The sequence below is a fragment of the Ctenocephalides felis genome, unplaced genomic scaffold (assembly GCF_003426905.1).
Source record: "Ctenocephalides felis isolate EL2017-DRISC unplaced genomic scaffold, ASM342690v1 CF-g0.4_SCAFFOLD_03570, whole genome shotgun sequence".
Classification (NCBI taxonomy): domain Eukaryota; kingdom Metazoa; phylum Arthropoda; class Insecta; order Siphonaptera; family Pulicidae; genus Ctenocephalides; species Ctenocephalides felis.
Genome location: NW_020539724.1, coordinates 13,899,450 through 13,916,903, shown reverse-complemented (window position 1 = coordinate 13,916,903; position 17,454 = coordinate 13,899,450). Strand labels below are relative to the sequence as shown.

The following is a 17,454-nucleotide window of genomic DNA, read 5'->3' as shown; positions in this document are numbered from 1 at the left end:
ATTAGTTAGAAATGTAGTTAATTTATCATGAGATCTAATTATATACTCCTATTTATCGAATCAAATCGATAGATTCTTAAGTAAACTAAAATCACAACAAGATCTAGAAAAATAAAATTTACAACAAAAATGATTTATTTGATGCACTATTCAACATTATCTTTTGATCATAAGCTTTTCTTCAGTCTTTTAAGCATATTTCTGTTAACATGTTTTTAAGTTGTACATATAGAGTTTTGTCTAATATTAGATGCTAAGAAAAGTAAAATTTTATAGTTTGCAAAACAATGATTCAGGGAGATCAAAAATAGAGTTTTGCATTCAAAACAATGTAAGAGTACGTCATAACATACTTGAAAACAAGAAAATCAAAGCAGCAATATACTAAAACTTAAACGAATATAAAAATATACTGAAAGCATAAAAGTCCTTAATTATTAGAAGAATGCAACTTTTTTATTTTATTGCATATATATATATATATATATATATATATATATATACAAGTTTGCTAGAGGTAGGTCAAGTGCAATGCGCCAGAGAAAGAGACTGTCTGTATGTGGTTGAGTCTTATTTCTTTTCCGAGGTTTATTTTACCGTTATAAATAATTACTCCACACACGTATAAATACATTTATGTTGTTGCTATACTTTGCGCTTTTATGTTTTTATATCAATCAAAGTATTGTGGTTAGCGATAAATTATTCACAGATAAATTGATGTATGATTTCAAAACAACGATGAGCCTTTTCATACTTTAAAATTGCATCATATGCACAAAAGACTTTGTTCGGACGTATATTGGTTTTATTATATTGGACATGAAGGTGACAACCTTCAGGGCATTAAGCTTTACACGGAATGGTTGCTACCCCTGGTAGAGGTGGTAGCGGAGTGTTTTAATTCAACTAGTTGTTCACTTCTAAATGTAAAGTCCGCGCAACGACATGTATAATAAATAACCAATAAATATTTCTTCTTTCATTATAACTTAGTAACAAATCAGTGATTGTAATAAGAACTGCAACAAATACATAATATACAAACAAATCAGTGTTTAATACAGTCCACAGCTACAAGGGTTAAATTATAACCCAACAACCTGAATTATCGAAGGACAGTTCTAATAAATTTAAAAACAACGTAACAAAAATACAGACTGGTTGAAAATCCATCATACAATAAATAGGCCATCAGTATGACAAGCTGGAGAAAGATACGTTTATTTTATAATTACTTTGAAAGTTACATATCTTTCTACTTGTTGGCAAATACATAAGTTTTTCCTGTTATCATCTAAGCATTTTATAACTGGTTCAGAATATTAAATTGTATATTTACAATATATCTTGAGAAAGAGCTACCTACATTTACCATGTTTTATGAGCTGTTTATTAGTTACAGGTTTTCTAAAATTGACTTTTCATATTTGTACGTGCGTTTAGGCCAATTGATTATTTCATTGGATTCAATCACTTTTAGAAAGGTGGTTACGACTAGTTGTGAAGGTATATTAAGGTAAAACATGGGACGATAAATAAGTACAACGCCAAGTAAGCTAACAGGATAAAGTCATTAATTATTAAATTGTTTTCAACCTACTCAAAATAACTCTTCTAGACTTTGCATATGTTCATCCTAGTACATATAATTCGCTCTTATAATGATTTTTTGCATCATTCCTCTAATTAGTATTCTTTTATCTCTGCAGAACATAAATATTCGATTTTGATCAAAAGATATTACTGAATTATAATATAAATTGCTTCTGTTTTTATTGTTTTGCAACAATGCATAGTTTTTTTCAAGTAATTATTTCTTTATCTCTGTACAACATGAATAACCTATTTAATCAAAAGATGATAACACCATAATATAATGCCCAAATTCTGCAGAACATAAATGGTAAAATAAGAGTGTTTTTATAATGCCATACAATTCTGAATCGTATAATTCGTTCTTGTTCTGAATGAGTCTTGAAATATGCCACTGTTTTCTTCAAATTGATATTCATCAATCTTTGCACAACATAAATGACTTATTTAATCAAAAGATGATAACATCATTGTATAATTCCCAAATTCTATCTCTGCACAATTCAAATGATCGATTCAATAAAAAGATAATGTTATATTGTCATAAAATTCGCTCTTGTGAATTTTTTGCAACTTTCTATAATTAGTATTCTACAATCCCTGCACAACATAATTTAATGCAATCAAAGGATGATGTTGAATTATCCTACAAAATCGATCCTGTTGTGTCTGTGTGTACCTCAAATTAGTAATGTCGATCTCTGTACAAAATAAATAATCAATTTAATTACCGGAGAGAATAGTTTCTATGTAATAGAATGGTAATCTATCGATTTGTATTCGAAAAATAGGTGTGTTTTTAAAATGCCATACATTTCTATGCATATACTTTCGTAAAGTTTGAATGTATGCATTCGACGTACACTTTCACCTTGATTTATACGTTCGCACGGTTCAAAGTGAAAATATAAGTTGAACGTTGAAATTAACACATGTAAACAGATTCCTATTTTAATAAGCTTGCAATTTAGTTATCAACATTAACTTTATTAAAAATCGCAAGAAAATTATTCTATAAACCAATTCAAAATAAATCAATGGTAATGGTCAATTAATATAAAGAAATGATTATCAATTTGCGTCATAAAATCATAATTTTTTAATGAAGTCATTCAATTTTATGAAACCAGCCAAATTATTTTTATAGAACATCTGAATTTAAATAATTTTAATTCAGTTGCAATAAAATGCAGAGTACATGTTTTGGCTTGCCAAATGATTTTCTATTCTGATTAAACCTTCATAAACCTCAATATCGTTTCTGTTTTTAAATAATATAAACTATAAAAATAGACTACAATTGTATATACTTTCAATTTTTTTTAAGTTGGCTGTTTAAAATATTTATAACAATGAATTTAAAATCTATAAACTTATTATAATTAATTAAACTGTAATATAGAGATTTAATATTTATTGCATACAAAAATTTCAACAATTGGTGGTTTTCGTGGATTGTAAAAATTATATATTAATTTTTATAAAATAAGTTCCTTGTTTGCTTTTTAATTATACCCAAGTTCTCGACATTCATTACACTAGCTTGTCAGTTACAAATAAATTTATTACATTTTATAATTGTACTGAAGAGCAATATAACACAAAGAAATCATACAAAATTATATAATTTTTCTTTGGTTTTGCTTTTGAACAATTTGTTGTAATAAATGTTAGTGCCAATTAACTGTGCATATATATTAATGTAAGATTCCAATGACTAATTTTCAATAATGATAACATAAAATATAATATTATGACAAAACGATTGAAATAAAAGATTATTCTACAAATGTTTAAAGTTTTTTCAAAGTATCATCTTAGTAGATATATATATATATATATATATATATACACATATGTATTATATATCCCCACTGTTGAATAACCATTTTACAGTTTGCTGGACAAGCACGACCTTCCATTTCTTGAGGTCTTGTCTTGTACTTAATACTATAGATGGAACATCATTTCACTTTAAGTTTCAACTCGAACAAAACGTGAGAAATGGGAATTAATTTGTAGTTTTAATATAATTAAGAGTGATTTTAGTAGTGAATAGAAGTGATGTTAAATAATTAAATCTTTTTTATATTGTTTATCGAAATTTTGATTGAAAATCATATTAATACCATTAATTTTGTATATTGTACCGACATTTATATTAGTTGTGTTTTAAATATTGTGCTAAAATGTCTTTACTGAAAAAGGTAACATTGATTTTAAATTTTCTTATAATACTGAAAAATTTAAATATTTTGTTTCCGATCTGTAGCTATAAAATAAATGATAATATATCGTGTCGTTCCAAACATTCCACAATTACGAAATAAATCATATTTCAACGGATTTAACTGCATTTTATACAGAGTTAGAATACCTTTCTATTTAAGCTGTTGATAATTCAATAAATCCGTTTTGATGGAAAAACGGTTTGGTATACTAAATTCGAAACAAGATTGCTTCATTTCATAAAATGATATATTAATAAAACAATATTATAATTATTTATATTTAGTCGATTTGAACTTGTGAAGAAATTTTGGCATTAAGGACTCACAATATAATCACACATAATACATTATTGAAAATTAGAATGTATTCATTATCTATAACTTCAAATTGACTAAAAATAAATAATTATAACATTGCTTGTTATGAACTGTATGAATTAATTATCTATGACTTTTACTTTTTGTATTTTAATATAACTTAATTCAAGTGAAAGTATTCATATTCCGAAATATTATGAGATGCGAAACAATTGTTAACAGATCTTTTGATATGATTTTAAATGGCTAGTAACAGGTTTCGTGAAAGCTGATGAATGAAATTTAAAAATTTAAATTAGCAAAATTAACAGTATTATGAAATATTGGATAGGAGTTTGTGCTTTATGCTTTGACAAATATCTGAAACCGGCTATTAATTTATGCTTATTAATTAAGAAAATGAAAGTGAAGATGATTTTTGGAAAATCAATAAAAATATCACTTATGTGATACAATCATATGAATAATAATATATATCTGATAATTTTGAATTCATTAAAGCCAATGCATCAAAATAAAATATAATTATTTCAAAAATAAATTTCAACTAGTGGGGTGTATGGCATCGTGCCTTAAGGCAAATTGCTGGAACTTCCCGTACCGTAACGAAATGTTCGAGGAATATTGAATGTTTTCAGATAGATTATTATAAATATTGTAACATTGCAATTCAGTTTATAAAATTCTTATAAATATTAGACAAAGTTGAAATTATTTGTTTGAAGTATATTAGAACTTTAGTCAGAAAATAAAAATAAAATCTAAATTATTTTCGACAAAAAAAAATTTCTGAAAAAAACAAAATTTGAAACAAAAATTTTTTTTTCAAAATCAATTATTTTTGTTAAAACAAGCAGAAAGTTCTTTGAATCATGTAAATCGGACGCTTAGTTCCTTCAAAAACTGCCATTTCTTCCACATTTAGCTCTGTATCTTCGAAATGGCTGGGCCTGCCTTTGCCAAAAACTAATAACCACTTCTCCCAATCATTACTAATTGAATGTTTTTAGATCATTCAAATCGGATGCTTCGTTCTCTCAAAAACTCGATTTCTATTTTCTGCACTCTTTGCTCTTTATCTCTGTAACTGCTGGACCTGCCTTTACCAAAAACTAATCAGCACATCTCTCTATCAATATTATTTTTTTAAATAATAATACCGTTACAAACTTTTCTAGACTCTCATAGTCAAGTCTCATATTCAGTGTAAATATAAATAAATAAATTGAATAAAATATTTAATTATATTAAGAACTAGTTGACCCGACAGACTTCGTCCTGTCAAAAAAATGTGTAATATGGCGGTGTTTTGTTCCTACCCTTTTTCTATTCTTTGCAAATAATTATCCTGAACAGAACCGTCATACTGATAATAATTCGGTGTGAATTAAAAATAATTAAATAAAACACTATAAGCATTTAGAAGTAAGTAATTCTAATCATGTAAATCATAATTCAAAAATTAGTTCAATTTTCATTAAAGTGCTTTGTGATAAACGATGTTTTTTGTTTGATTACCTGGCGTATAGACGAACAAATCTGATGGTTTTTCCAATACGGGAACAGACAATTTTCCATGTGAGAAACATGGGTTTCCAAATTAATAACACAAACACTTAATGATACCAGAAACGCACTGGAAACTGTAGTCGTTTAATCTCAAATGGCACATCAGTCGGAAACATTGGGATGCACGGTGCGAGAACATCTTTTGCGTTATACTATTCTTTCAATATAGTTGCTTCCATCACGTTGTTTGGTAGTTTTTTTATCGCTACCACCTTGTGCCGTTACAAAGGCGCGGTTGCTCGATATTTCGCAATATTATAATTGCCGGTCCAACCTTTAATTGAAGCTTGTGAAGTGACAATCCTAGCAAATCCAGCGAGTTTAAAAACTCCGGTGGATCGTCTTGGTTAGTTGCCGAATCAACTGATTCGCCTGTAATTTGTTCTTGAATTTTGAAATTTAATTCATTTACACCAATACTTTTGGCTGCCAATATAGCTCGTTAATTAATAGAAAGATATTTCTATGTTTATATAAATATATTAAAAATTAGATTATCAAAAACTACACAAAATATCAAGACATAGATCATTGTTTTTTTTTCTACAAATTTTGTTGCCTACTCGATTAAAAAAGAAAAGGGCTGTTTTTAGGGTTTTCTCGGCAATTATTCGATTTTTTCTCTCCGTAAGATCCATCTTTGGACATAAACGAACATATTAAAGGAAGAATTGGCCAAATTGGTCCAGGCGTTGTTGAGTTATGCGCTTACCAACACATTTTGCGATCCATTTTTATATATAAGATTATTAATTAATTAATTTAGTTCACTAGATATTATATTAACCATATTTAATTAAAATGATTTATTTATAAATTGCACTAATGATTAGACAAATCTTAGTTATGAAATATTTGTAACATTAAATATTATTTAATAAATAGTGTAAAGTTTTGAGTGCAGAGTTTTCATACTTTCAAAGAAAGTATGTTTTCCACTTATAATACTTTTAATATATATATATATATATTAGGGTGGTCCTTAAAATGGTCATTTTCGAATTTCCTTGCTCCCAGGGGCTCAAATGGTTCCAAATAGATAAAAAACAATACTCTGAAAGTTTTAGCTCTTAATATTAACGTTTAGATAGAGCGCAATTCAATCAAAGTTTTGTATGGAAATAGCATGAAAAATTTTTCAAAAATTTTAAAAATGTTCTTTAGATGTAATTTAGCGAACAAATGAATGAATAAAACTCATTCGTTTGTCGCTAAGTTACACTTAAAACATTTTTTTTAAATTTTCAAATATTTTTCCATGCTCTTTCCATACAAACTTTGATTGAATTGCGCTCTATCTAAACATTAATATTAAGAGCTAAAACTTTCAGAGAATTGTTTTTTATCTATTTGGAACCATTTGAGCCCCTGGGAGCAAGGAAATTCGAAAATGACCATTTTAAGGACCACCCTAATATATATATATATATATATATATATATATATATATATATATGTATATAGATATATACATATTGATGAATTATAACAGTTGTTGATAACGGGTAGAATGTTCTTCAGTAAAATCGGTACATTGCAAATTATACATCGCAGAAAATTTTATCCTCAATGACCATCTAACTTGTAAATGAATGTCATAAAGAAATGAATCAAGAAAGAGAAATAATAGAAATCTATTAAAACATTCAATATATTACAATAATATAAACAATATATTCATTTCATAATCAATGAGATCACCATGATCAATGAATCTATCTTAAATCTAAATGCGATAGAAAACCGAAACAACAAATGAATCCATTCAAACCGACACAAAACTGAACCAAGAAATAAATCAATTCAAACCAAAAAACAGAGCATCAGTGTCCAAATTCTAGTATAATCTTGAAACAATGATTTTTATTTGTTTTCATTTCATTATCAATGAGACTATCCTAAAATAGTCTCTCATTTTATATTTAACATTTTGTGGAATAGCAGGATAATAAATTCTTAACAGAGAGCATGCTTACATATTTCTCAGACTTAATTTGTATAGTTAAATTTTTACTGCTATCTACTCATTTACCAAAACAAAATTATATAATTAAAATAATTTATTTAATAACTCAAATCAATATAACCTTTAACAGTAATGATGAGAAAGATTCATCAGATGATGCTACAGATATTAACACATAATTACACCAGCTTATAATATTTAACAACCAGAAAACTGAATCAAGAAAAAATCAAATAGAGCCAAAAAGTCGTGCAAATATAATCAGTAAAAGCGACAAAAAAGAGAATATAGAAATAAATCAATTAAAACCGCAATGTAATGCATATACATGCCCGAAATCTTAGGAAATCTTGAAACAATGATGTTTACTTCCATTTCATCATCAATCAAGAAATGAATGAATTAAATCCGAAAAGTAATATATGGCCGAATTATTTTACTTATGAATTTTATTTGTTTCCATACAATGCTTTTTTTTTTTGCAAAAGCGCGCTAATCTTCGATCTTATATCGGTCGGTCGTGGGTACGTGGTGTTTCGGACGGTTTGTTCGTTATAAATAATATATCTGGCTAGGTCCCGTACCGATCGTTGCTTCGGATCAGGCCAAGTATAGTGTGTTGGGAGACAGCCAAAAAATCAAGGGGGGGCCACACATACACGACCAAGTAAACAGAACAAAAACACAGAGGCGTACTTGTAGAAATTATTATGGAAAATTGAAATTAGCTTCTCTACCAGGCTAATTTCCAACAAAAACACAGAGGCTACTAGTAAAAATTATTATGTACAATTAAAATTAGCTTCTCCACCAGGCTAATTTCCAAAAAAAAAAATACAGAGCCGTACTTGTACAAATTATAGACAATTGACTTATGGTCAATTGAAATTATTTTGGTTTAGACATACCAGATCATATAATCATGCTATAGAAATCATTTCATAACTAACAATATCGTAATTTTATGTAATATCTCAATTTACTAATCAGTACTTGCAATAGAAGATTAATTAAATGATCGTGTTCTTTAAAATGTACATGTGTACACACCCTGTCTTTACTAATATTGAGCATCTTTGTAAAAATTAATTTCTATAATATAATTTGCTTAGCAAACTTGATTATTTTTTCCATGTTTACTTAAACATAATTGAACACACTGCACAATTTGTACACTAATTATAAAATAATATTAATGCTGCAAACATTCACAGATTAAGGTTTGTCTCATCTATATAAATAATTTTAAATATTTAATTAATATTACTTAGTTAATTATTTATTATATACTAGCTGACCCGGCAAACGTTGTTTTGCTAAAAATAAGTAAGATATATTCTAAACAATTTCTAGAGATTCAAAAATAATAATACTTTAAGATGACATACATCTCTTTCCCTCTACTTTAAAATATTGTTGTTAAACAATGGTTAAGTTTACTGGTTTTTGACACATCGGTGGTGGACCTTTTTAACCCCGGACCTTTGCTAAGTAAGGTACATTCTAAACAAATTCTAGAAATTCAAAAATATCAATACTTCAAGATTACATACATCTCTTTCCCTCTACTTTAAAATATTGTTGTTAAACAATGCTTAAGTTTACTGGTTTTTGACACATCGGTGGTAGATCTTTTTAACCCAGGACCTTTGCTAAGTAAGGTATATTCTAAACAAATTCTAGAGATTCAAAAATATCAATACTTCAAGATTACATACACCTTTTTCCCTCTACTTTCAAATATTGTTGTTAAATAATGCTTAAGTTTACTGGTTTTTGACACTGATGGTAGACCTTTTTAACTTCGGACCTTTATATATTACTATCTATTCTTCGATAAATTCTGAGAAATTATAACTGGATAAATGTTATTCGACAAAATGTCCCTTTGATCGGTACCAAATTTAGGTTCTGAATTGAAATAACATAAAAAAAATAATATAACCTAGAAAATATTTTATAAATAGCATTGAGTATATAATTATACAAATGAAATCTTTCAGAACACTGTGTTTGAGAAAAATATTTTATAGAGATTTGCAAAAAAGAGTGCTACATTTTAACATTTCAAAAAATTGATATTTTGAGTTTCTAGCCCCTTTACTAACGTTTTTGTATATAAATAAAACTACAAACAAAACTACTTACTACAATTTAATCATAATTAAATAATATTCACGTAAAACATCCTATTAAACGTAATTGAACATCATCTGTCAAAAACGTTTGACATTTGACGTATCAGCAACCGTCCATTGTTTTATTTAAATTACGCTTCTACAAAAATTAAAAATGTAAATTTTCTATGCGGTTTTGAAATAATATCTCACCTTTCCGACAACCTACTGATTAGCACGAATTTTTCAAGACTAAGGCTGGCCAAATCGGTTTAGCCGTTTTCGAGTTTTAGCGGATCAGTTTATAGAGAGCTCCATTTTCATATATAAGAAGACTAAGACTTTTAAGTATTTAATATATATTTATATTTGCGCCAAAGTTGAGACAAACCTTAGTCCCGAAACATTTGCCACATTAAATTTACTATTATAAATAATGCAAGAAACAACGCAGTGCATTTTGATAAGATACTTTTACTATTGTTCATATTTAAAATGCTTATGTGTATTCACAGTATTCACACTTTCCTTAGTTCTATTAAATTTTAAGTATTTTACTTCATACAGAAATAAATGAATTAATTTGGGTGTAAAAAACTAATGTAAAAAACGATTGTATCTCACGACAAGTCATAGCATGATAGAAAAATATGATTGGCATTTAAGTACAGTACAATAAAATAATTTAAATTTACTTACCCTATCTGTTACTTCGCAATTTAAACTTTTGTATTACATTTATGTAGTTTAATTACTTTATTTTGGCTTGAACATAGTTTGTCGTGCAATTTCATGTAGTTCAATTACTTAATTTTTGCTTGGAATCAATTTTGTCTCCTTATAAAATCCAAACAAACAGCACAATTCTTATGCTGACTTCAATTTCTTGCACAGATTATAGCTACCTAAAGAATCAAACGCTATTACTATTTCAATTAAGAGAAAGAAATACATTATCTCTACAACGGATAACAATTATCTCTCAGATATAAATTAAAATATTGAATATATAAATAATTATTAATACTTATTATTATCATCAGATAAATCCTTGAACGCTTAAGAAAAACTTAAAATTAAAACGTAAATTATGATTCTTCTTACCCTTGAAACTTCCTGCTTTGTATGATTGTATAGATCTCCGATAGAAATTCTTTAGCTTATTAAATTATTTGTGATTGTTTACTATTTAAAATAGAACAATAAAGATATAAAAGATGAAACATACAGATATTAAACAATCAATCGTCAACATTTGAATCGCATTCTTAATATTGGAATTAATTAAAATACAAGATAATTTAAATTTATCTAACAATTATCTTTTAGATACAAATTAAATCATTCAAATATTAAAGAAAATAAATATGTATGTCTTTCCAAATAATTCAGATAGTTTAGGTCTATTTGCACGCTTAATATAAACTTAAAATTAAAATGTGAGTAATGAAACTTCTTACCATGGAAACTTCTTGCATGTATTTGTATGAGTAAGCTTTGCATCTTCGATAGAAATTTTACATTTTGTGTAATTGTTAGTGATCACGATTTGTCAATCGTCACTGTTATGAATCACATTTCTTATATTGGAATTTAAATAAAATGCAAAAAAAATAAAATTGCTTGCCCTTTGTTTATTTCATAATTTGAACTTAGGTAATTTTTGCTTGGGCTTAGTTTCTTAGTTAAAGCAATTCTCATAAGATATATGTTAACTTCAATTTCTTGTACAGATTATAGCTACCTAAAGAATCATATGGTTTTACTATTTCCATTTGGATAAACATGTGATATAAAGATAAGATATAAATTCCATTCAAGTATGAAAAAATAAACATGTATATATTTTTAAATAATTCAGTTAGCTTAGGTCTCTATGCCAATATGCCCTTCAACTCTTAATAAATACTTAAAATTATAATCTCTATAATGAAACTTCTCACCTTTCTTAGATGTAGTTGTATCAACGATATAAATTCTCAAATTTATGAAATTATTTCAAATTACTTATTTCGCAATTTGAACCTTCGTATGCAGTTCAACTACTTAATTTTGGCTTGGGTTTAGATTGTCCATTCATAAATTCCAAACAAATAAAATAAGTACATTTTCTATATAACGGATAACAATTAATCATCTTGAAGATATAAACTTAAACATTTAAATAATAACGAAAATAAATATGTGTTAAAATTATTTTGTCAACTTACGCCGCCATGATATGATTTTCACTAGAACTTGAAAAAATACTCTTAACATTAAAATGTAAATAATGAAACTTTTTACCTTTGAAACATTAATTTCTGAGCTTATTAAATTCGTTATGATTGTTTACTATTTAAAATAGAACACGACAGATATTAAACATTCACTCGTCACCATTTTAAATCGAACAGAACGTTGTTCATTATTAAACTTAAGTGAAGTAGGTTCAACATAGCAAAATTTGTTGTTAATCATTTCTTATTAATTTGAGTTGATTAATTACAAAATATTGATTATTGCTATTCTGTATCAATTTAAGTTTTTGTATCTTTAACATTTGCAAAAGCTCTAATTATAAGTTACATAACTCATAATGATATCCATTTATGTTTAACTTATCTATGATAATATCATAGGGCCTGTTGCATTATGGCAACACTTGTTGATGGAAATAATAATCTGATTAATTATTTAATAAATATTTGTTTTATCGAGATTGTTTGAATATATTAACATTTGTTAAACATTTTAATATAATAATTAATATGTAGAAAGAAAGTTTTAATAATTTTTTCAAGTTGAATTTTTTTTTATCGAATGTTGGTACCACTAGCTGATCGTCAATGATTGTTTGGAAGTGGGTGTTGTGAAACAAATTAATCAATAACAAATAAAATAAAAAATATTCAAGCTCTTTATCAAGTAATTATAATAACAATTATAAATATATTTTATTATCAACTATTTATTTATAAACTTTATATTAGATTTGATAAATTGCATCATGTTTTCAGAATTGAAATTCTTACTGTCAAAAAGGCGTTTCCTTGTCCTCTCAATTTGATGTAATCGCTTTAATTGAATAAATGAAAATAACGTAGAATAAAATTTGAATTCTATATTATATTTCCGGATTTAGAAAAGGATGTAACCGATATTTCAATTTATAATATAGGTTAAAACTTATTGAATTTTGTTTTGTAACCTAAAATTTTATGAGCAATTTATTGTATTGATATTAATTTTGTAAAATACTTAGTAATATTTTGAAACGAGTTACCCTAATAATTGATTTTTACGCAAAATATCACTATTTCTACATATATGAATGTAGTTAGATTATAGTTGTATGTATATAGTTAAACGTTTTTCTGAATGATAATTTAGTTTATTGTTCATGGAAGTTTTATTCAAATTGCTTTTATATCCATATTAAGCAAGTTTTACTAGTATCAATTTCACCTTTCAGACCTCTTCCACAACAACCAAAACTACTATGACGACTCCAGCAAAATTGTATGGAAAAGATCTGAGTGAATACGATGAAATTGATGTAGACACACTTTTATCACAACTATCACCTGAAGAGATAAATATATTAGCGAAAGAAGTAGATCCAGATGTAAGCATTAAGTATTGACTGAATTTCTAATCATTATCATAATAATATGAATTTATAATAATACTAGTTAAATGTTTGATGTTTGAATTTAATTTAAATAGGACTCATTCTTGCCACCAAGTCAAAGATGCAGTTATGAGTGTGAGAAAGAAGCAACTGGACCACTAAATCGCCAAAAATTAATTGACCACATCAATAAACAAGCTCTAGAAACTCCAGATATTCCCGAACTGAAACCCTATGTGGCTGGTACCATAAGAGGGAAAAAGGCAAGCACATGAATTGATCATAATCTAAATAATCCAAATAAATCATTTATAAAACTGATTGTTGAATGCTTTTTGTAGTGGATACCACCTCCTGAAAGTGCTAAAGTAAAGGAAATTGAAGAAGAAATTGCTATTGACTTAGGTGATGAATATGAGACCGCCTTATCTGATGCCACTCAAGAAGAAATTATTGATTTAGCTGGTATGATCTATTTTTTCTATAGAAGAGACAATTTGAACTTTTTCAATATTATATATATATTTTAGCTATCTTGGGCTTCCACTCTATGATGAATCAAGATCAATACCATGCTTCTTTACTGAATAAAGGCCAACCTCTTGGAATGGGTTGGGATGGTATAACAAAAGCATCAAAACCTAAAATTTATCCACAAGATCCTCCTAACACTACAGACCCCGATGATAGCATCAAACAGGTTAAAGAGGATGATCACAAGTTAATTGATATGAATTGGAATAATATTAAGGTAGACTTTATCACTTTGGAAATCTAATTTAATATAAGCATTAAATTAACAGGTTTATATTCTTTTAGAATATCTCTGATGAGAAATTTGAGCAGCTGATTGATTCTTTACCTTCTAATACACATCTGGAAGTATTATCACTTTCCAATGTTGGTCTAACAGATCGTTTGGCCTTGCAATTAGCCAAAGCATTAGAACAAAACAACACATTGCGAGTAGTCAATGTTGAAACCAACTTTATATCTCCACCTGTGATTGTTACATTGGTTAAATCACTGCTGAAAACTAAGAGTGTGGAGGAATTCAGAGCATCTAACCAAGTAAGAAATCTCTGATATCATATTTTTAGATGATATTATTTCATATTAATGTTATTAGTATTGTTTTATATTGATAAATGTTTTTTCAAGTCTTAATTCATAATATCCATTCCTTCCTGTCTTGGTCATATTTGTTTCTCCATCTTGACTTGAAATATATTTTGTCTTTATATTTTTAGAGGGCATCTGTTCTTGGCAATAAGATAGAGATGGAAATTACAGATTTAGTTGAGAAAAATCCAACACTACTTCGTCTTGGTCTCCACTTGGAATACAATGATGCTAGGCATCGCATTTCAGCACATTTGCAAAGGAACATTGACAGGAGTGAGTACCAATTTTCTATTATTATTTATTTATAATAGCCTTTAGATTTTAAACAGCAGATCTATATACTCCTAAATTTTTGGGGTATACATTGATGATGAAATAATTCCTATTCAGTAATTTAGATGTTCTTTGATCGTCTTATTTGCTTTTTTAATGATGGTGTAATAAATTTTAATTCTAAGTCTTTTATAATAGCAAAGTGCTTAATTCAAAATTTATAAGCACAATCACAATAATTATTAATATCTATAATAATTATTTTTTATTCACTAGACAATAATTATTATAATAACTATAGTTATTAATATGGTAAATTGAAATTTGTAAATGAGTCAAAATCATTTTTTTCAGCTGTTTAATTGCAAATATTTTCTTGAAAGATTATTTTGGACTCTCTTAGAATAAAATATTTATTTCTATTATGGAATATTTGATATTGAATCCCACATTTTGATTTATTTCCAAAATGACATACTGCATCAATTGAACAACAGTACTTTACAGAATAATATTTGTTGAAATATTATTTGTCTTAAGAGTCACTTAACATTTTTTGTTTAAGTGAATATTTAATTGAAACACTATAGCTTCACTTCCTAAAATGCACATTCTTCACTCAGATATATCTTGACACAGACACAGATGATGTTTTCAACATTTAATTTAAATACACAATATACACTACACATACCCAAGCTGTTACTGTAATTTTTGAACTAAAATGTTTTTATTTATTTGTCCTCTGTCTTGATTGTGCAGAACGAATGAATAAAGTCATTGAAAACATAAGCACTTCTTTCAAACTAAAATTGCCTCGAAAAAGCCTGGAAGCAAACAATTCAGCACACAACAAAAATGGTGATGTACATCTAACATCTGCGGAAAATGTTGATTGTGCACTTGAGCTTATTCAAAATGAAATTGTTGATGATCCCACAAATATAGAAAACAGCGAGAAACAAAATGATTATAGCCAAAATGTGATAGAGGCTGAGAAAAATAGTGAAACTGATTTAGAGAACATTAAGAGTGAACAAGAACAAGATATCAACCCTGAGGATCAATGATATAATTATATAGAATTATAATTGATGTTAGTACAATATCAATCATGTTGTTTAAGACATCAATATCATGATAACATCATTGTCTTCTGAGCACAGAGATAAATATATCGATTGAATTTTTTTTCAAATGATCATCACTCTGTCTATATCCTTATTGGAATTTATTTCAATATTATTACAATATCGAAAGCCATTGAATATTGCTACCCTCTATTTATTTCTTTCAAATTGATTACACCCAATTGTTAATTCATATCATCTTATTACTTTTTGGTTTTTGCAAAAACATTTGGAGCTCGGTCACTTTCTCAATGCCTCAGAAGCTTAAAGTATTAATTACTTCATGACATTTTTCCTCAACCATTTGATATAATAAATATTATTTTTGTTGCTGATGGATTAATGTGCTAACACAGGAATTGAGAACTAGAAAATGATGAATGATGAATTACTGTTTTTCGATGTTTGTTGCTTTATAATTAATAATTTCTTCAAACTTGGATCTCGACTCTGGAAAATGCACACAGCTGTGATGTGCCAGTGAAGATTTTAGATTTTATGTGTAGTGTTTTTGTGGTTTTTTGTTAATATTATTTGAAACTGAAATACAAAGCTCTACACTTTTAAAGCAAATTAAAATATTCAAAGATTTTAAAACTCAGTCATGGCATAATAGCACCTATATGATATGAATAATATATATATATATACATAATAATTAAATACATATATAAAGGTGGGCCAAATTTTCTAGCCATTGGAACTCATTACGATATTGTTTCTATCTAATAATAATTGCCTAATAATTTACAAGAAACATAATTTTTTCTAAATAGGTTTTAAATATTTATCTCAAGCACATGCAAAACCTTTCTTTTCTTGATTTAAGTTTTAGGTGCATATTACATGAAGAAGAACTTTTCTAATCATTTTATTCATTAGCTGATGTACTTTACTTGTATTTAACAATTGTTAATAATAATTGGTATTGCTAGGATTTATAAACTCGTACCCTAATACAAAATTCGATTAGTAAATCAATCAATAAGTAAAAGATAAATGAATTATGATGTTTTTTATAATGTGAAACTATTTTGGATTGTATTCTCTCTTGTGCCCGCAGTACGCAAAGACATTACTGAGCGGCTACAGTTCCGATTCTTTAACAGCCTGCACAGGAAAGGGACTATGATACAGTAGAACAAATTTATAATCAAAACAAATTTAAACTATTTTACCAAGGTATATGAATAAAAGTCACACATCCAAACATACAGTTTCTAAACAACTTTTAACATACTCACACGAAGATACACTAAACCAGATGTTTCCAACGATTGAAAGGAAAAGATTCTTATTCTATGATAAAAGCATTATGTGGTCATTGAAAATTTTCAGAATAACTGGTTCAGAAAATGATTCTTAATATATGATAAAAGCATTATTATGTGGTCATTAAAAATCACCTGGAAATTCATATTAATACTTGAATTTATATTATTTTTGTGAGTAAATGATTGATGCGCGTTGGAAACTTCTGATGCACTTGAAAGATGATCGAAAGTTACAATTCAAT

The 17,454-nt window shown here is 27.2% G+C and overlaps 1 protein-coding gene and 1 long non-coding RNA gene across 9 annotated transcripts in view; one reads left to right on the top strand and one right to left on the bottom strand.

Moving 5' to 3' along the window:
• Positions 1-17,454, top strand: part of LOC113383269 (tropomodulin) — a 146,228-nt gene that overhangs the window by 123,998 nt on the left and 4,776 nt on the right. For 3 of the 8 annotated variants that reach the window (XR_003367725.1, XM_026621531.1, XM_026621530.1), the window contains exons 3-8: positions 13,252-13,404; positions 13,506-13,673; positions 13,752-13,875; positions 13,941-14,161; positions 14,230-14,481; positions 14,661-14,808. Coding sequence is in view for 6 of the 8 variants with exons in the window: in XM_026621531.1 (XP_026477316.1) it covers positions 13,252-13,404; positions 13,506-13,673; positions 13,752-13,875; positions 13,941-14,161; positions 14,230-14,481; positions 14,661-14,808 (1,066 nt within the window). In the remaining 2 variants the exon portion in view is untranslated. The other 5 variants (XM_026621524.1, XM_026621523.1, XM_026621526.1 and 2 more) reach the window with 5 other exon arrangements.
• The window catches only part of LOC113383272, a 130,567-nt gene continuing 123,651 nt past the window's right edge, over positions 10,539-17,454 (bottom strand). The window contains exon 3 of the long non-coding RNA XR_003367726.1: positions 10,539-10,702. This is a non-coding gene — a long non-coding RNA (uncharacterized LOC113383272). The remainder of the gene's footprint in view (positions 10,703-17,454) is intronic.